General features: G+C 42.8%; 1 protein-coding gene across 1 annotated transcript; it reads left to right on the forward strand.

The window, feature by feature from the left end:
- Positions 1 to 4,659: 4,659 nt before the first annotated feature.
- Positions 4,660 to 7,060, forward strand: LOC110801011 (60S ribosomal protein L31). The gene is made up of 3 exons (XM_022006322.2): positions 4,660 to 4,812; positions 4,917 to 5,042; positions 6,560 to 7,060. Exons 2-3 carry the CDS (start codon positions 4,960 to 4,962, stop codon positions 6,837 to 6,839), a joined length of 363 nt encoding a protein of 120 aa, XP_021862014.1. The 5' UTR covers positions 4,660 to 4,812; positions 4,917 to 4,959; the 3' UTR covers positions 6,840 to 7,060.
- Positions 7,061 to 20,704: the final 13,644 nt, after the last annotated feature.

A 20,704-nucleotide genomic window follows, 5' to 3' on the forward strand; every position in this document is an offset into this window, starting at 1 on the left:
TGAGAAGTGTATCAGTCAAACTGATAGATGAATCTATTTTGTCAAATAAAAAAGGCTACCCTTTCTTCATACTCAAGTCATTATCATAGGTTAAAACAACAAAATCAAATTATATATCTTCCCCAAAAAAACAACTTACTTTGGGTGCAATACGTAATTAATATATTGGGTACTACTACTACTAGCTCCGTACACCAGACTTACCAGAAAGAAACAAAAATGCATAATCTTCCATTATCATCTTCCTTACCCGGTTTTGTGTTTGAACCCACTTTTTCAGAAATATTAACTAATTTTCTTCCCAAAAGGTTAATTTTCGGCCTCAAATCCTTACTTGACTACCAAGGTATCATATCAGAGATCGATCTTTATGGAGACAAGACACCCGAAGAGATATTCGAAGATTCAGAACAGACAGAATTCTACTTTTTTACAAAGTGTAAGGGTACCGGCCGGTAAAAGGATAAAGAGAGAAATCTCCGGAAAAGGATGTTGGACGTGTAAAAGTGAAACAAAAAATTGCTTAGTGAAGATCGAAGGGAAGGTGAGAAGAGTTGGGACAAAAAGACAGTTCAAATTCCAAAATTCAGAAAATAATCCATGCAAAGATTGTAGTATTTCTTGGATATATAATGCATGAGTATTTAATGGACAAAGATTATATTAAAGACGTAGCCCTAAACTGCAACAAATATGATATAAACAGCGTAAGTAATTCCTATATATACCTACACTTGCATCTTGTTTAATTTGTTGTTGTTTTATTTTTTCTTCTTTATTTTCTTGAATTATTTCTTGATTTGATTATTATAAATTGTTATTGTTGGTCTTGGTGTTTGGTTTCAATCTGTTATACGTAGGTTTTGCTTAATTATCAAAGATGATCGACCGACTAGTTTATAGCTTCTTGTTTTGGTTGTTGTTGTTCTTTACTTAGTTTTCTTGCTCGTTGATCTTTATGTCCGAATCGTAGTATTTCTTGAATTATTTCTTGTTTTGTTCGTCTGATTATATTTTTTTATTGATGTTGGTTTTGTTTCTTTTATTCATTAATTTGATTTCTATGTTCGGTTTTTCATTTGGGGTTGGTCTTGGTGTTCCGACATGTGGGCCCACACGGCCCGACTATACTACTTATACACATAAGTATAGGGATGTCAATGGGGCGGGGCGGGGCGGATGCGGATGTAGGTCCCTCCATCCCCATCCCCACCTAAAATTTTCATCCCCATCCCCGCCCCATCACCCATGGCGGGTACAAAATTCATCCCCATCCCCGCCCCAACGGGTGTAAGCTAAAATCCATCCCCGCCCCGCCATCCAACTGGGTATCCATCCCCGTCTTATCCCCGCTTCATACCCGCGCTAATGCCCACCTAATTTTTCTTATTTAGCAAATATTTGCTATATATACGGATTAGTCAAAGTTAACTATAGAAAAAAAAAAAAATACTAATGACTAAAGTAACCTATATAATCAAAAAATACTCGTCATAAAAAAAATTCAAACAAAAAACATAAAAATCTCACCTAAACTTATATTATCACCTAAAGATGCAAATAAATCCAAACCCACCCCATCACCCATGGCGGGTATGAAGCGGGGCGAGTGGGGATGGGGCGGGGCGGGCGGGGATGGGGCGGGTTCAACACAAAATCCACACCCGCCCCATCACCCATGGCGGGTACGATTTTTATACCCATCCCCGCCCCATCACCCGCCAAACCTACCTCCATCCCCGCCTACTTGGGGCGGATGCGGGGCGGGTCTCCCGCGAAACCCGCCCCACTGACATCCCTACATAAGTACATGCTTTACAGAAACGTGTACTACTTACCAAGCTGTATTACTATAAGTCTATATATGTGTTTACTGGTCGAAGACTTGAAGGTCTTGAGGACTACAGAGTAAAATACAAGTATTATTTCTACAAATTTGAATATATCATACAATACATCACATAATAAAGTACAACTTTCTATTAGGTCATGTGTGACTCGGTAAATAATGGGCATCAAACGGTTCTATTACGAGACTATTCATAAAGTTTGAGTCGTTCGTAGCCACACGAATACAGAACAAAAAAAAAGTGTCGGAACTAATTGATCCTTAGAGTTTGATGCTCATAAGTTGATTCACTTCAGCGCCAAATTACTTGTCAGGAAGCTCGTTGAAGAGATCCTTGCAAAACCCATATATCATGGCATCCATTTCTCTCTCAGGGTCGGTCCATCTTTGCTGGAAATACAAAAGTTGATCTTTTCCGATTTTGGATGTGCTAGGTTCGTGCTCGATCCATGATGTAGGATTCTTTATCTGTTTTGTGAACATACATATTCATTATCAAAGCACACAAAAAATCCATAAAAAGTTTCATATAGTAGAACATATGACAAACATGATAAACAAATCACCAAAATATCTCTGGACTTGATTAACTGAGAAAGCATTACACATCTTGCCTATTGCTTTATTAGAAGTAACTCAAATGAACAACATTGTTTATACTATTGGTCACCTAGCTTTCAGCATACTCCCTTTACATGTTTAGAATAACGGAAAGTGCTATGCATGGAATATATTTAGTATGGAGAGGAGATAGCTTTGTCACCCTCCCTAAGGTCACAGAGATTTCCTTCGTTTGCCTTTTGCAATCAGTCCCTACATTTGATTCTTAATATTTCAGATATTAGAATCAGACAGTTATGATAGAAATTTGAGGACGCACGCGGAAGTTTTGATTGACCTCAATTATATAACAAAATTGCATTTTTATCATTGATTGCATTAATAAGAATTGTACAACAATATTTGCGAGAGCCCATGCATGTCTCTCACTTATATCTTTGGTAGAACTCTTGTTTCTACCTCTCACCCATATTTTTTGTGGGAGCTCTCTTGGTTGGCTCACATCTCAAGTTATGCACATACAACATATTTATAGTGGTTGTATAATAGTGCCTAGATGTTTCTATACTTGTCATTTATCTATATTCTTCTTAACTAGATATTTCTTACGTAAATTCTGGACATTATTTTAGATAGATTTTTCTACACACTTTACTACTAGATTTTTGTAAGGACATTCTAGATTTAGATTTTTCTAGATTAACATTTTAACACTCCCCCTTAATCTTGAAAAAATTTATACTCCAAAATGTTTCATCTTTCGAAAATCTCGTTGATGCACTTGTCACCAACCATCAATCTACATGAACGCTTGAGTTCCATTAATGTTGGCACCCGTGTTACCAACCTCCATCTTCTCAACTTGATACCTTTTATTAATCTTGATGATCTTCTCGTTGGTATTCATGTTACCAACTATCCCACGGATGCACATGTCACCAGTTATCTCCTGAAATTTTTCCTCAAATTTTATTTTGTTATTGGTGCTCATGTCACCAATTATCTCGCTAATGCTCTTGTCATTAGCAAACTTCAAAATCTTCTTCAAATATTTTCTTCTTCATTTTCTCTATTGGCATTCGTTTCTCCAATTTTTTCTTTTGTTGTGGTGCTCATGTCACCACCCATCACTGCTAATGTTCATGTCCTTTAGCAAACTCCAAAATTCTCTTTGTGAATTTTTTTTTTTCACCAACCTACTTGTCATCAGCATCCTTCAAATACTTTCTTCTTCAAAAACATATTTTCTTCTTCAATTTTTTTTTTCTTTTCATTCCTTCCTTATTTTTATCATCAACGAGAGAGAAAGAAGTTCGTAGGAGGAACCGAGGAAAAGGAACTCATCAGCAACATAAGGGGAGGAGGAAAAGGGTAAATTAGAGGTTTTACTGTATATAAGGGAAATGTCAAAAAAAAATTGAAGAAGAAAAAGGAGGATAAAACTGACAAATCACTATTGTGGGAATAGTAAGAGTAACTCCTCTCTTTTATAAGTGTTAGGATGCGGTTGAGGGTGAAGGTCGAAGATGCACAAACAATTGTGGCAAGGAGAAGACAATGAGTCCCACAGAGTGAGAAAACATAGTCATGAGGGTGAAGATTAAAGCGTTGCAATTTTGTTAATGTCTTGCAATGAGGTAGTTGTTATTCTCGGTTCGATACTGAATGAGTGACAATTACTGTCAAAAGTCATGGTGAAAGATAGAGAAATTAATAGATCTAGCTCTATATATATGGATTTCAAGGATAGGCGCTGGTTTGTGTTGAAGGGGTGTAAAAGGAATCTATTTATAGAGTGATGTTGAAACATTGTATTAATTGTTGCGATGTAACTCTCAAATTTATCTACATATTCCTTTAATTTGTATATAAACAACATTTGACAAGAAAATGGCTTTAGAAGCTTATTTACTAAGTATAGCATGATTTGTCTTGTTGGACTGGCTGTGCCATGCCTTGTCGTGTTTCTTCCAAAAAATACAGTCTATGCCCGACCCATGACTTTGTGCCCGTGTCTAAGCGTATTTTTTCGTGTCTTGTCAGCCCGACCCATCCCATCCCATCCCACAACCATATTTTTTTTCTTGTCGTGCCAGTCGGACTATACGAGTAACCACTAACCAGCTAGTTGACCCGACACAACAACGACTCACCCAACCCCGACCCGACCCCAACTGAAAACCGCATTTGACAACTTGAGTTTATGTTTAACAAACTTTTTACAGCTGAACAGAAAACAGGCCCTTTATTTACAAAGCCCAATTTAAAAGCCGCCCAGAAAAGCCCAAAAGAGGCCACTAGGGTTTTTCAGAAACTTATACCCCAGCCTCCCACATTTTTATACTAACCCTTTCTTCTTTCCTCAACTCTCTGCCCCCCTCTCCATTTTGCCGTCGACCAAGGTTTTTCTCTCTCCTCTTCAACTTCATCGTTCTCTCTAATTTATGTAGATTCAATCGGCAAATCACAAGTTATTAACGAACTGTAATTTGTTTGATGATTGCAGGAAGGTAGGTTTGTTTTAGGGCAAAGCAAAAAAAACAGCGAAAATGGTTGAGCAAACTAAGGGACGAAAGGAAGAGGTTGTGACTCGGGAGTACACCATCAACCTACACAAGCGTCTTCATGGATGGTAGATTTCTCTCTCTTCATCTTAATTTGGTTCTGATTCTACCAACTGTGATTTTTGAATTGGGGTTTTTGATTTAGGGTTCTATTATTTATCAAATGTTGGTAACAATTTGGGATTTTTTATAGTTTGTACGATTTATATTATTGAAATGCTAGGTTTTTGGATGAAAATCGTTATTCTTGATCTGAAATTATTCGAGCATTCATCTAATGTTCGTGTCGATGTATTGTGGTCTATGATTATGTTTTCTCCGTGTTTTTTTGTTGATAGATTGAGATTTCTAAGTTTCTGTGGTGGATCTAAGTTGCTAATGGTCATTGTGGTGTGCCTTCAATGCTAATATCTACTGTTTTATAATAATGTGTGTTTTGTGGTTATGTTTGGTTTGTGGAATAACACGTTGCATGAAATTCATATTAGCATTGGTGCTATAAAATTATGAACCTTTGTATGGTAACTGATTTTAGTGTATTTTCCTAACAAACTCAGGTCAAGTTTTGTAATATGGTATGAGTTTTCATAAACTTTGCTTTAGCTTTGAATATCTAGGGTTAACTTTACAATTTAATGCTTAGATTTTGCTTTGCTCAATGGGCTTGTGGAAGGGAGTGTTTGAGTGGCGTTGAGCTACTATCCTATCATCTCAACATTCATATATTTTTCTACGAATAAAAGGACTAAGTCTACCCTTGATAGTTTGAATGTATAACTTGGTTAATTTCTATCTTCTAAAGTAGCTTTCATAACAGTCTTTCTTCATAATTAGAAAGTTGTGTATACCTGGTGTGCAAAGTAAGAAAAAGAGAAATTCATGTGGTTTCTAGCACCCTAGTGAAGTTATAATGCTAATGTTAGTGGTGTGGTACTAACACTGTGGAATTAGAGGGTTGACAGATTAACTATAAGGTCATGTGTAGAGCTCTTCAGTGTTGCTTTCCTCCTATCAAATAAAGACCCTGCACTCCTGACGTGTCGATCTCTCTGAAATGGAAATTGATTTACGCACAACTATTATGGCTTTATCTTCCTTGGATACTAGGTTCTTACGAGTAATATCAAATCATGCATTTAACTCTTGTTATAGTCTATCTATGTTCTGTTTGCATAGATACATGGTTCTTACGAGTAATATCAAATCATGCATTTAACTCTTTGTTATAGTCTATCTATGTTCTGTTTGCATAGCTGTGGCTTAGGACTTGGGTATATAGATTTTGTTTAGTGGGTCACTTACATGTACAAGACTACAAGTGCCATCTATTGTCATTGTAAGTGTTATCTTTCTTTTTTTGGCTTTTGACATTTTAGTTTATCTCTACTCTTATCTTGATTTTCTTTAATGATCATGGACAAGTAGTTTAGCTTATCGAGTGTATTGTTTTATGTTTATCATAATTTTGTTAGCTAATTAGGTGTATTGTTACGTGTTAATCATAATTGTGAAATTGCAATGTAACTAGTGAGTCATGTTTTGATCATCAGTTCACTAATTTCTGTTGCAACTTCAATTCTGGCAGCACCTTCAAGAAGAAGGCACCAAATGCCATCAAGGAAATCAGAACTTTCGCCAAGAAGGCAATGGGAACCAATGATGTTAGAGTAGACGTGAAGCTTAACAAGCAAATCTGGAGCAGGGGAATCAGGAGTGTTCCAAGGAGAATCCGTGTTCGCATTGCTCGCAAGAGAAATGATGACGAGGATGCCAAGGAAGAGCTTTACTCTTTGGTGACTGTTGCTGAAATTCCAGCTGAAGGTTTGAAGGGTCTTGGTACTAAGGTTATTGAAGACGAAGATTAAGCAATTAAGTTCTTCTTGAGATTTTACTAGATAGTTTGCACTTTGTTTTAAAGGCTTTTTTGAACAATAGAAGGTATTTTGGTGATGTTTATTGCAGTGAGATGGTCACAAGATATGAATTTTGATTTTGTTTTGTTAGTAATGACACCTATTATCCTTCGAAATTGAAACATGTATGACTTGCAATTTTGCTGTTTTTACGTTGATTTTTATTAACTGAATTTTTGAAGTGCCATACTGAATTTCTGACTATAATGACTAGCTGGGTTTGCCTTCCCGCTCTCTTTGATACAGTGGCTGCTGTTTTAGGTGGTGTTATTTTCTTAGTTTGTGTTGATTTAAAAATATGAAAAGAAATCAGAGGCTATATTTTTGTTGTCGAGCATAGTCTGTAATTTTCTGAATTTCAAGTCATTAGAAGTTCAAGATTAGGTGACCAGGAACAGGCGTGCTGTTTATATATTTACCTGAAAACAGAATCACAGATAAGAAATCACAAAATTACATTATTTTTGCCTGCCCCTGATGCCTTAGTATAGTACAATTTATTCCTACCCTTTTATACGAGGAGGAGAGGCCCATATTAGATATGTGTCTCCAAACACGTATCTGAGGGCACGATGTGACATCCATTAGTGAGGCACTGGGAATGGATTGCACTGACGACTTGGGGCGTTACTTGGGTATGCCAACTCTAACCAGCCGCGTAACTCGAGAGACATACGCCCACCTATGCGAGAAAATAGACAGAAGACTCACTGGATGGAAGTCTAAATATTTATCCATGGCTGGGCGTATTACTTTAGCCCAATCCACCATCACTGCCATGTCCACATACTCTATGCAAACTGCCAAAATCCCACGCTCGATATGTGACAACATTGACAGAAAAACGAGGCAATTCATATGGGGTGGTGATGATGAAAAGAACAAGATCCACCTGTTCCGGTGTTGAAGTGTATGAAACAATGGGCTTCGAGTGAAAGCCTTTTTTGTGTGTGTTGAAGATCTTGCTAGCTCGAATGTGTTGTGTCCAAATCAACCTGCACAATAAACAAGTTACTAGCCTCGGGGGTGTTTCCGAGGAAAGCCCCTCCGATGCCTAAGTAAGAACGATGCTCGGATTCTAGAGAGAGAAGTTCCCTAGAAGAGTAGTCTTGAGGCGTGAAATGGACGTACCTTGGTAAGTGAGCCATAACGGCTTATTTATAGTGTTTGTACAATAAATCCCCTTAGGTTATTTATTGCAAGTGGGCCTTGGGCCTTGATTGGCGGCTGAATAGCCTTTTGGACTGTAGTGGGTTTGATGTTGTTGCTGTGAGCCCTTGGGCTTTGGACTTAATGGCCCAATTGATATTCAATTGGGAGCCCAAACAACATCCCCCCCCCCCCGACCCGGCCCATTTTGCATTAAGTGAGTGGGTTTCCAACTGTAGGAAGTCCAAAGGTCTTCTCTTTTTTCGAGGGGAAGATGATGCGGGTTCGCGGATGAGTGACAAGTGTGGAGAGCGGAAGTTGGGCGGTTTTTAGGACGTGGCCTATAAATACCGCATCTTTCTCTTCATTTCAAACTTTATTCACTCAAACGCTTTCATATCTTCAGAATTCCGGCAATTCCTTTGGGTGTTTTCTTCAGATCTTTGCATATTCATTGTGAATTTGCTTCGGGACGTTACTTCGTTCACTTCATCGGCATTTTCCGCTTCTGGCAAGGTAATTTGTTTTCCGTTTTCGCCTTTTTCTATTTCTACTCCTTTCTGTGAATCTTCGGCGTTCCCGGTGTTTGCCATGGCTGGGGGAAGATGGAAGAAGAAATCTGGCGTGGTGTCCTCCTCTAGTGGGGAGGAGGATAGGGTCACTTCCGAAGGACCGAGGTCAGCATCTCATGAGGCTGGTGCCGAAGAGAAGTCGGGGAACGAGGCTCGTGCCGAGTCAAGTCAGGGGGCTAGCGTGACGGGTCGTTTTCCTATCCGTCCGCTCTTTCCGAGGCGATAGGAGGAGGCTGATCCCTTGGGGAGGCTTGCTAGTCTCTACGAGGATAAGTCCGAGATTGCTGGCCCTGATGGAGTGGCGGTTGATGGGAAGTGGCTGGTGGATGCCAAGAAAGGAAGGTATCATCGGCTTGCCGAGGATTTGTATGGCATTCAACATGCCTTGGGCTATTGGTGCGAGCTCCCGAAGCAGAAAAATGCGAGGGTGACTCGTACTCCGGCGGAGTACGTTCCTGTGTATCTCCACCACTTCGACTTCGGGCTTCGGTTTCCCCTGGATCCGTTCATCGCCCGTGTGCTGGAGGAGTACAACGTTTCATTGGGTCAGTTGACCCCGAAGTCCATGCGCCATCTTGTGGGGTATCGCTGGATGTGCAATTACTGTAGGAACTTATTATTTGTCGTTGCCCTACGGGCTAGTTTTGGAACTGGAAGAATGTTTCCATGTTCCAAGTCTTACTAAAAACATCATTTCAGTTTCTTGCTTAGATGCTAAGGGATTTTCCTTTTTAATAAAAGACAATAGTTGTTCGTTTTATTTTAAAGAGATGTTTTATGGATCTGCTAGATTAGTCAATGGACTTTATTTATTAGATCACGACAAACAAGTTTATAACATAAATACCAAAAAGGCCAAAAAGGATGATTCAGATCTCACCTATCTGTGGCATTGTCGATTAGGCCATATAAACTTGAAACGCTTAGAAAGACTTCAAAAAGAAGGAATTCTAGAATCATTTGACTTAGAGGATTATGGTAAATGCGAATCATGTTTACTTGGCAAAATGACAAAACAACCTTTCTCTAAAGTTGGAGAAAGAGCAACTGAATTATTGGGTTTAATCCATACAGATGTATGTGGACCAACGAGTACAAATGCTAGAGGTGGTTTCAGCTACTTTATCACTTTCACTGATGACTTCAGTAGATATGGTTATTTCTACCTAATGAAGCATAAGTCTGAATCCTTTGACAAATTCAAGGAATTTCAGAGCGAAGTAGAGAATCAATTAGGCAAGAAGATTAAGGCACTGCGGTCTGATAGAGGCGGTGAATATCTGAGCTATGAATTTGATGACCATTTGAAAGAATGTGGAATTCTATCAAAATTGACTCCTCCTGGAACACCACAATGGAACGGTGTGTCGGAACGGAGGAACAGAACCTTGCTAGACATGGTCAGGTCAATGATGGGTCAGGCCGAACTTCCATTAGAATTTTGGGGACATGCACTAAATACAGCTGCACTCACTATAAATAGAGCTCCGTCTAAAGCTGTCGAAAAGACTCCATATGAGTTATGGTTTGGAAAGCCTCCAAATGTGTCTTTTCTCAAGATTTGGGGATGTGAAGTATACGTCAAACGATTAATTTCAGACAAACTTCATCCGAAATCCGACAAATGTATCCTTGTGGGCTATCCAAAGGAAACAAAGGGGTATTACTTCTACAATACATCTGAGAACAAGGTGTTTGTTGCTCGAGATGGTGTCTTTTTGGAGAAAGATCACATTTCCAAAATGACAAGTGGGAGAAAAGTAGACCTCGAAGAAATTCGAGTCGAACAACAAACTCTAGAGAATGCTCAAAATGACATTCAGGATGAAACTCAGAGATCTTTTGAAGAATCTGGTGAGAATCATGGTCAATCTAGAAATGTTACCCCGCGTAGATCGCAAAGATATAGATCTCAACCGGAAAGGTACTTAGGTATTTTGACGAACGAGAGCTATGACGTTCTATTACTTGAAAGTGATGAACCTGCGACTTACAAACAAGCTATGACGAGCCCTAGCTCCAAGCAATGGCAAGAAGCCATGCAATCTGAATTAGACTCCATGTCTGAAAACCAAGTATGGGATTTGGTCGATTTGCCAGATGGCTACCAAGCCATTGGAAGCAAATGGGTTTTCAAACTGAAAAAGGACAAGGATGGGAAACTTGAAGTTTTCAAAGCTAGATTGGTTGCAAAAGGTTACAGGCAAGTCCACGGTGTGGATTACGATGAAACCTTTTCACCAGTTGCAATGCTAAAGTCTATTCGGATAATGTTAGCAATCGCTGCATATTACGATTACGAAATATGGCAGATGGATGTCAAAACTGCTTTCTTAAACGGCGTTTTAACAGAAACTGTGTTTATGACACAGCCTGAAGGTTTTGAGGATCCAAAGAATGCTAAAAAGGTATGCAAGCTAAAGAAATCAATCTATGGATTGAAGCAGGCATCAAGGAGCTGGAATATACGTTTTGATGAAGCAGTCAGTGCCTTTGGTTTCATCAAAAACGCAGACGAATCTTGTGTATACAAGAAGGTCAGTGGGAGAAAAATTGCTTTCCTAGTATTATATGTCGACGACATATTACTTATCGGAAATGACATTCCTATGTTGAACTCTGTCAAGATTTGGCTTGGGAAATGTTTTTCGATGAAGGATCTAGGAGAAGCACAGTACATATTGGGCATCAAGATTTACAGAAATAGATCTAAAAGGATGATTGGACTTAGTCAAAGCACTTATATCAATAAGGTGCTTGATAGGTTCAAGATGGCAGACTCCAAGCGAGGATACCTACCCATGTCTCATGGAATAACTCTAAGCAAGACTCAGTGCCCAAAAACACTTGATGAGCGTAGACGAATGAATGGGATTCCATATGCATCATTGATTGGTTCAATAATGTATGCTATGATATGTACACGCCCGGATGTTGCGTACGCACTCAGTGCTACGAGCAGATACCAGTCAGACCCAGGAGAGGCGCATTAGACTGTTGCCAAGAATATTCTGAAGTACCTGAAAAGGCACAAAGATGACTTCCTGGTCTATGGTGGAGATGATGAATTAATTGTTAAAGGCTATACGGACGCAAGTTTCCAAACCGACAAAGATGATTTCAGATCACAGTCTGGGTTTGTCTTCTGCCTCAACGGAGGTGCAGTAAGCTGGAAAAGTGCTAAGCAAAGCACTATTGCGGATTCTATAACTGAAGCGGAGTACATTGCTGCACATGAAGCAGCAAAGGAAGCTATATGGCTAAGGAAGTTCATAGGCAAACTAGGTGTAGTCCCCTCCATTAAAGGACCAATAGCCCTGTATTGTGATAATAACGGAGCTATTGCACAGTCAAAGGAGCCTAGACACCACCAAAGAGTCAAGCATGTACTTCGTAGATTTCACCTTCTACGACAGTTCGTTGAAAGAAAAGAAGTCGAGATAAGCAAGATTGGAACTGATGACAACATATCAGATCCATTGACTAAACCTCTGCCGCAGGCGAAGCACAACTCGCACACTGCAGCCATGGGAATCAAGCATATTGGAGAATGGCTTTGATGTCCTTATTTAATGTTTTAAAGTTTTAGAGCTTAAATCTTTGTAAAACATTATTGGTTAATCATTCACAATAAATGAATAGAATTCATTTTTCCATTTAATTTGTGGTTTATTAAATGATGAGTCCCTTCAAATTGACGATATATTCAAGGTAGACTGTCAGGACCAGTCCTGTGACTAGGAAATGTCTATCAAGTGAACTTGAATGTCAAAAGTTGAAAATGGTCCCTGGTCGGAGTTTTCTATAAAATTGGACGCATAGAAAACGTTAGACGACTAGAATGCAAGATGACTAGTAGTTCTGTTTCTTGAACTATGTGGACATGGCAATGTCATAATCATTTGCATAGATACTTACTTTGGGAAGACTAGTATCGGACAGACATATGAAACTTTACTGTAAGAGATGAAAATCTGTCATAAGTAAATTTCATTAAAATTATTAGACACTAAATCCTCAATACATGAGTGATTTGAGATTACTTGTTTGAAAACTAGTTGCTTTGACGTTGACCAACCGTCGCACCGTAAAAGGAGGCTATATCAAACGAAGTCTAATCTCAAGATCAAAAGATTGGGATTGTCCTCCCATAAATCGGGATGAGATGCTTAAAAGTTGTACAAGGCCACTCGGAGAGCTAGAAACTGTGAAATGCATGGCCGTGCTCGGATGAATCATAGGCTATGATTATCTGTTTATTTGATCAGTTGAACTCTGAAACCGAGAAACACCTCTGGACATAATAAGGATGACAACTCTTACCTTATGTTCAAGAGCAAGCATCGAGCGACAAAGGAATTAGGAAATGCACACTTGTCCCTAAGGACAAGTGGGAGACTGAAGGAAATAATGCCCTTGGTCCAAGTATGCATTCTATGTTAAGTCTAATAAATGCGGTTCAGTATTAATTAACAAGTTAATAATTCAGTGAGATCAAGTGAGCTGAATGCCTAGCTAGAGGCCGCTTCAGTTCAAGTGGAATTAATGATATTAATCCACAGCTTACTCTTGACTGAACCCGTAGGGTCACACAAATAGTACGTAAACGGATCAAGTATTTAATGGCATTAAATACTCTATCTATGGATATTCGGAATCGACGGATCTTGGTTTCAGTGGGAGCTGAGATCGTCACAAGCAAGAAATGAATACTCCGGAAACGATGATATTGCCGGAAACGGAAATATGGATCGTATCGGAAATATAAATATTATCCAAGTCGTAGATGTTGCCGGAAATGAAAACATGGTACGTATCGGAAAATATTATCAGAAATGGAAATATTGCCGAAATCGGAAATATTGCCGGAAACGGAAATATTGTCAGAATCGGAAATATTATCGGAATCGGAAAATAATTCCGGAAACGGAAATATTAAATATTTGTTCGAAACGGAAATTAATTCCGGAATTGGAAATATTAAATATTGTTCGTATCGGAAATGAATTCCGGAATCGGGAATTTAATCGGAAGCGTATCGTACGAATTAGCATCGGACGAGGCCCGCTAGACGAAGGCCCAGCACGAAGCCAGGCCATCGCCCAGCGAGCCGCACGCACCAACGCACGCCTCGACCAGGCCCAACCAAGGGCGCGCGCGCGCGAGAGCACAACAGCGTGGGCTGTGCGCCTGTCGTGGGCCGCAAGGCTTGCGCGGTTGCACGGCTTGTGCAATGCTTGTGCGGGAAATCCTAATCCTATTAGGATTTGTGCAAAGATTAAAATCCTAATCCTATTAGATTTGTTTTGTTATTTAGAGTCCTAATAAAGTTCTAACTAGCAAATCCACATCCTAGTAGGATTACAATTCCTTTTCCATACTCCTATAAATAGGTGCCTAGGGTCACAATTTATGGGTACGATTGAAGTATTCAAAGGGTAAGTTTTTGAAATAAAAATCAGCCATACACTTGCAAACACTAGCCGAAATTCCTAAGCACCTTAAGGGCGATTCTAGTTGGTCTAACTTGAGGCGGATCCGGACGTACTGTGGACTATCTACGGAGGGACGACATTTAGAGTCCTAAAGACTTGTTCTTGTTCGGTTCGGGCGCAGCTAGGGAAGGCACGCTACAACATGTAAGCATCCATTCTATGCTAAATGATTATGTGTGAATAATATGCTTTCCTGGCTTTATGGTTTTTTCCGCATGATTTATGAATTGTCATATGTATCATAACCTAACAATTACCTCGGCTACGAACCGTCCGTCGAGGTTTTCAAGGAGATGCATGAGCTTGTGAGGAATGCGAATGCCGAGGCTGGTTGGTGGGACATTAACAACAAGAATAAACGGAAAGGCGAGGATCTTTATATGACCGCTTTTCCGTACGTATCCTCGATCCACGGGTGGAAAGGGCGATGGCTGTTGGTTCGTGTTCCCGTCCATCCGAAGCATCCTCACTATTTCTCACCGCCAAAATGGTTCGTGAAGCCGGACCCTTCGATGTCGCGGGTTGGCCCTGTTGATCGAGAGAATCCTGACCACGCCATGCAGCTGGAGTGGTTCAAAGCTAAGACGGCTCGGGAGCCGATGTATTGGCTTCCGAACCTGCATTATATCACACGGGAGGTCATCCTCGCTGCTGCCGGTCTCAGTAGGATATATGACAGGGGTGAGGTTTTCTTTGCTGAGATATAGCTTCAGTTGGGGTGTTGGCCTCCCCTTTCTTTATCCCTTTGAATCTCATCTTTTATTTTTTCTTTTTGTGTAGATCAAGGTGAGAAGGCTGTTGATCCTGCGGTGCTCGGCTATCAGCTCAACGGCGAAGGGGTTCTTGTTCGTTGCCCTCCCTACGATTTCAAGGCGCAGAATGCTCGGCAGCCGAAGTTCGAGGACCACAAGTTCTCGGCTCACGCTCTTGCGCATCTGGGAGACGTCCGAGCCGACCCTTGGGATTCTCAAAACCCTGGAGAAGCTGTTCCGAGGCGGACAGTGCTTCCTGAATTGGTAACTACCTCTGATTCGGTAACGCTGATTAGTTCGTTCATTTTGTTTAGATTTTGGTTATGCGGACTCTTGTGGTATCGATTTTGACCCTGTCTTCGGTGTTTGTTTTTCTTAGGGACCAGAGGTAACAACTGCTGTGCCAGTTATTTCCTCGGATTCGTCTCCTCCTTCTTTCACCGCTCCCGAAGTAAGCGATCTTACACTCGTACTCTGTTTGCCTTTTTTGGTGTTTGGTCGCTTCTTATGCGCCCTCCCTTTTTTTGTAGGAGTCGAAGAGGCTAAAGAAGAGGAAGGCTTTGGAGAAAGAGGCTTCTCCTAAGAAGCACAGAAAGGAGAGGTCTCCTTCCAAGTTGAAGAAGAGGTTCGCTTCTTCGTCGAAGGTAACCCCTAGTCCCGAAGTTCTCGAGTTTTTGAGTCGTCGCCCTTATCTGACTGAGGAGAGAATTCGGCAGGTTGTTGCTGAGGATCCAAGTCTTGCCGAAGCGGGTGAACGCTATCTTGCTCGACAGAGGGAGAGATGGGTCCGCCGCCGAGCCTCAAGAGTAAGCTTCCGCTTCCTGGCCAGAAGCTGAGAAGTGTGGCGGTTTTGGTGCAGGATGAGCCTGTGAACCAGCCCATTGGCGAGGAGTTTACTCCGCCTTCGCCTCCGAAGCCCGAGTTCACTCCAGTGGGGGGAACTGTTGCTGAAGTCACTCCAATGGTGGAGGAGCTTGAGATGGACCCTCCCTTTGGCTCTGCTGAGGCTGCCAGGCCCGAGGATGCTGCTGCGGCTGGGCAGGGGAATGATCAGCAAGATCCCCCGAAGGTGGTGGTTGACCTTACCTCATCAGGCGCTGAGGAAGGTAATCCTTCGGCGGCCAAGGGTGCTGACTCTGAGGTTCCCGAAGGTGGGGAACTTGGCTCTCAACGCGGACTGAAGAGGAAGTTCCGCGAGACTTTGGGCTCCACATCTACTTCGGTGTTGGAGCGTCTTGCGTATCCTTCCTTCGACGTGCCGATCCGGAGGGTTCCTCGGAAGGTGAGGGACACCATGGCTCGGTTAGCTCGTGCTTCTGTTCTGGGTGAAGACCCCGAGGCGCATCTCGAGTCCATGATTGGCCCCAGCACTGCTAGGGAGAACATGCTTCGGGGCATCCCTGCTTGGCGAGTCCCTGGGCGGGAGGCGAACCACCCTACTCAAATGGCTCAGTTCCATCTGAACGAGGTAAACATCATTTCTTTCTTGCGATTTTCCTTTTCTTTTCTCTTTTTCTTTTTATTTACTGTTCCTTCCTTCATCCTCGTAGGCGCATTTCTGGTCTTCCTTCGCTGCGGAATGTCAGTACTTTGACGAAGTAAGGCTGGCCAGATTTGAGGAGCGCTATGATCATGACGTTCCCCTTCTGGATGAGAAGGAGAACACCCTCCTTGCCGAGCTTGAAGAAGCAAAGGGCTTGGTTGCCGAGTTTACTCGGGAACAGACGGGCACATTAGAGTTGCTCGGCAAGGGGATTCATGATCTCAAGGCGAAGATGGAGGCTGATGCTCGGGAGCACGAGGCCTTGAAGGTGGAGAAAGCTGAGGAGAAGGCTCGCTTCGACGTTGCGCTGCAGAGCAAGGATGCTGTCATCCTGAACCTTCGCGAGAGCGCTCAAAAGTTCACAGCTGCTCTTGAGCGGATCCCTGTGCTTGAGCACGAGGCCGAGGAGCTTAAGGCCAAGGTTCGCCAGCTCAAAGCGGAGAAAGCCCTGTTGTACACCGCCGACCAGTGTCGGGACCAATACTGGGAGGGGATCCTCGGTTGTCGCCGAATGTTCGCCAAGCACATGCCTGACTTCCAGTGGACTAAGCATGTGCCTCTGTGGCTCGAGGCCGAGGATAACTTAATGGAATGTCAGGCTGACAGGGACGACGCTGCCCAGGAGCGCGAAGAAGCTGTTAAAGCGCAGCAAGCTCGGAAGGTTGCCTCGGAAGGGGACACCACTGCTGGCACTTCTTCGCCGTCTGCTCTTCAGGGACGTGATGGTGACGTCCCCTAGGGACTCGGGCAGTCGTCTTCATCAGAGTCGGTTGGTTCCAGTTGAGGACCCCCGAACTTGCGCTTGATTTCCTCCCTTTTGTCTCGGCACTGCGTTGTACTTTAATAATTTCTTCCTTTCTTAGCTTTCTTTGTACTTCGGTAGGCCGATGTTTTGTCTGTTGATGGCTGCCGATTTAGCTTTTTTTTTTGAGTCATTTTTCTTTCAATTTTTGAGGATTCCTTGGTTTAATCCGAGCTTCAGTTGGTGTAATTGTATTTGTCCCCCAAATATTGAAATAAGAAATGACTTTGCTGTTTCGTATATTACCGAAGTATTTGCTTTTGAATCCACCGTTTTTCTAAGTTGTTTCCTTGTTTGCGAGTTTTCCTAATCCGTAGATCTTCCGAGACTCGTTTCGAGCCTTGCTTAGGCTCTGCGGGTGGATTTGGTAGCTTTGGACTCTCCAGATCCGTGGATCTGTTTTGAGTGTGCCTTTGGGCTTTTTAACATATGTAGATGTGTTCAGAGTCTGCTTTTGAGCTCTTCAGATCCGTGGATCTGTTGAGTTTGCTTTTGAGCTTTTTTGAAGTTTGACAGTAGAGTCTGCTTTTGAGCTCTCCAGATCCGTAGATCTGTTGAGAGTCTTCTTTTGAGCTCTTTGTCGTTTGTAGACAAGTATAGAGTCTACTTTTGAGCTCATCAGATCTGTGGATCTGTTGAGTCTACTTTTGAGCTCTTTCAGTGTCTACTTCCGTTCTTTCGAGTTCTTGTGGTTCGGAAACCTGGGCAAGAAATCGCAAGTCTTCTCTTAGTTATTAGCTTCGGGAATCCGTGGATTTGAGCCGTACTTGCTATAACTGTATTCGAGGGACTTTGTTGCGAACGGAGTATCCCTGGGTACCGCGAATCCGGAGGTTCTGGACGGTACCTTGCGGGTCGTTTTTGAGTTAGCCATTTCTTGGGCCTTTGGAACCCAAGGAATGGCTACTTCGGATTGATTTAGCTTCGGATTGATCAGATCCGAAGTTGCATGCATAGTGATAGAATAAAAAGACATAAGGATATGTTTAATGAAACACATGGTGCCAGTGGCTTTCCTCTTTTCATTAAAGGACTTACTTGGATTACAAAAGGAAGGAAGTTAGATCATACAAAATATTTCTTGAGAACATCGGCATTCCAATGGTTCTTCAAGATGGTTCCATCTAACTGTTTAAGCATAAAAGTGCCAGTCCTCTTTTCAGAGTGGATTATGTATGGTCCTTCCCATGTTGCCGAGAGTTTCCCGTGGATTTTTCCCTTCTGAACCGCAGCAGCGTTTCTGAGCACTAGGTCACCGACCTTTAGAGGTCTGGCATTGACTCTTCGGTTGTAGTGCTTGCTGACTCTTTGCTGGTACGCTGCGTTCAGAATTCTGGCCTCGTCTCGAGCTTCATCTAGTAGATCCAATGATTCGGACAGAAGTTGGTCGTTGCTTTGACCATGGAATCCATCGTACCTGTTGTATGCCTGGACCCTTAAGCTTTCTGTTCCGATCTCTACAGGGATGACGGCCTCGGAGCCGTAAACCAGGTGGAAGGGTGTTTGTCCTGTGGCTTCCTTCTCGGTGGTCCGAAGGGACCAAAGTGTTCCTGGGAGCTCTTCTAGCCATTTTCTTTTTTCGTCCTCGACTCTCTTCTTGAGTGCATTGAGGATGAGCTTGTTTGCGGCTTCGGCTTGGCCATTGCTCTGAGGATGGCACACTGCTGAGTAGGCGAGGTGGATACCGAACTGTTTGCACCATCTTTGCAGTGGTGTGTTGTCAAATTGCTTCCCATGGTCGAAGACCAATAGCCTCGGTATTCCGAACCTTGTGATGATGTTTTGCCAAATGAACTTGCGGACCTGCTGCTCCGTGATGGAGGAGACTGCTTCGGCCTCAATCCACTTACTGAAGTAGTCGACCCCCACAATCAGCCACTTCTTCTGATTCACAGCCGAAGGGAATGGACCAATGATATCCAAACCCCATTGTGCAAATGGTAGGGGGTAGAGTGTTGCTTGTAGGGTTTGGGCTGGCTGGTGGATTGCAGGTGCAAACTTTTGGCACTTCTCGCATTTTCTTGTCAGTGCCTTTGCTTCGGAAACCATGGTGGGCCACCAAAATCCGGCCCTTAGTGCCTTGTGTGCCAGTGCCCTGCCTCCAATATGATTTCCACATATGCCGAGGTGGATTTCCCTTAGGATATAATCGGCATCGGTTGGGCCTACACATTTCAGAAGTGGGGCTGAGAATGACTTTCTCATGAGCTCTCCGTTGGCGTCAATGATGAACCACCGGTTCAACCTTTTCAGCTTCCTTGCCTGCAGCTTGTCTTCGGGAAGTTCTCCCCTCTCTTTGTATGCAATGACTGCGTCCATCCAACTTTCCTCGGGACGCACATTGCAGACTGTGGGGGGTGGCATGTCGATGCTCCTTTCTTGGTGTACTTCCACATGGACTGACCTGTTTAGGTCAGAGAGCGTTGAGCTTGCAAGTTTGGAAAGCGCATCTGCTTGTGCGTTTTGACCTCGGGGAATGAGTATGACTTCGAAGGATCTCAACTTTGACGTTAAGGATTTGATTCTTGCTAGGTAAGTTGTCATGCTTGGCCATTTGGCCTCGTACTCCCCTCGGATCTGGTTGGCTACGAGCTGGGAATCAGTCTTGAGACAAACATGTTCGGCTTCAAGAGATAAGCACAGCTCTATCCCTGCGATTGCTGCCTCGTATTCGGCCTCATTGTTGGTTGCTTTGAAACCGAACTTTAGGGCGTACTCTATGCTTTTTCCCACTGGGGGTATCAGCACTACTCCGGCTCCCGAGCCGTTCACTGTGGAAGATCCGTCAGTGTAGACCTCCCATGTTCTCTTGGTGTCATCTAGCACCTCTTGATATGAGAATTCGGCCAAGAAGTCTGCGAGTGCTTGTGCCTTGATGGCCGTCCTCGGCTGATACTTGATTTCGAACTCAGACAACTCGAAAGCCCAAGCAGCCAATCTTCCCGACCTCTATCTTGTCTAACACTTTCTCCAGTGGCTGGTCACTTAGCACCACTATTTGATGGGAGTCAAAATAGGGTCTTAACTTCCGAGCTTCTACCACCACTGCGTATGCTACTTTCTCAATGAGCGGATACCGAGTTTCGGCGTCCGTCAGGGTTCGGCTGGTGAAATAGATTGGCTGTTGTTTCTTTTCCTCCTCTTGGAGGAGCACTGCGCTTACGATCCCAGGGCTGACTGCGACGTATAAGTATAGAGCTTCCCCCTCTTTGGGCCTGGCTAGCGTCGGCAGTTGAGCTAGGTGAGCCCTGAGCTGCTGGAATGCATCCTTTTGCTCTTGCTCCCATGTCAGATCGGGGTCCACTTTCCTCGGGACGCCTTTCTTTTTGATGGGTTCTGCTTCTCCTCCTGGGAGGGTCTTGGGTTTGAGAGCTTTGAAGAAGGGTGCCCCTTTATCCGAAGCTTTCGATATGAATCTCGACAGTGCGGCTAGCCTGCCCGTTAGCCTTTGCACGTCTCTTTTTGTCTTCGGTTCGGGCAGATCTAGCGCAGCCTGGACCTTGT

The sequence above is a fragment of the Spinacia oleracea genome, chromosome 4 (genome assembly GCF_020520425.1).
Source record: "Spinacia oleracea cultivar Varoflay chromosome 4, BTI_SOV_V1, whole genome shotgun sequence".
Lineage (NCBI taxonomy): Eukaryota > Viridiplantae > Streptophyta > Magnoliopsida > Caryophyllales > Amaranthaceae > Spinacia > Spinacia oleracea.

Bases quoted from the DNA above. Each gene is read 5' to 3' on its own strand.
- LOC110801011 (XM_022006322.2), top strand. From the start codon at position 4,960: ATGGTTGAGCAAACTAAGGGACGAAAGGAAGAGGTTGTGACTCGGGAG. The intron at 5,043-6,559 runs GTAGATTTCTCT...CAATTCTGGCAG, and splicing joins CACAAGCGTCTTCATGGATG to CACCTTCAAGAAGAAGGCAC.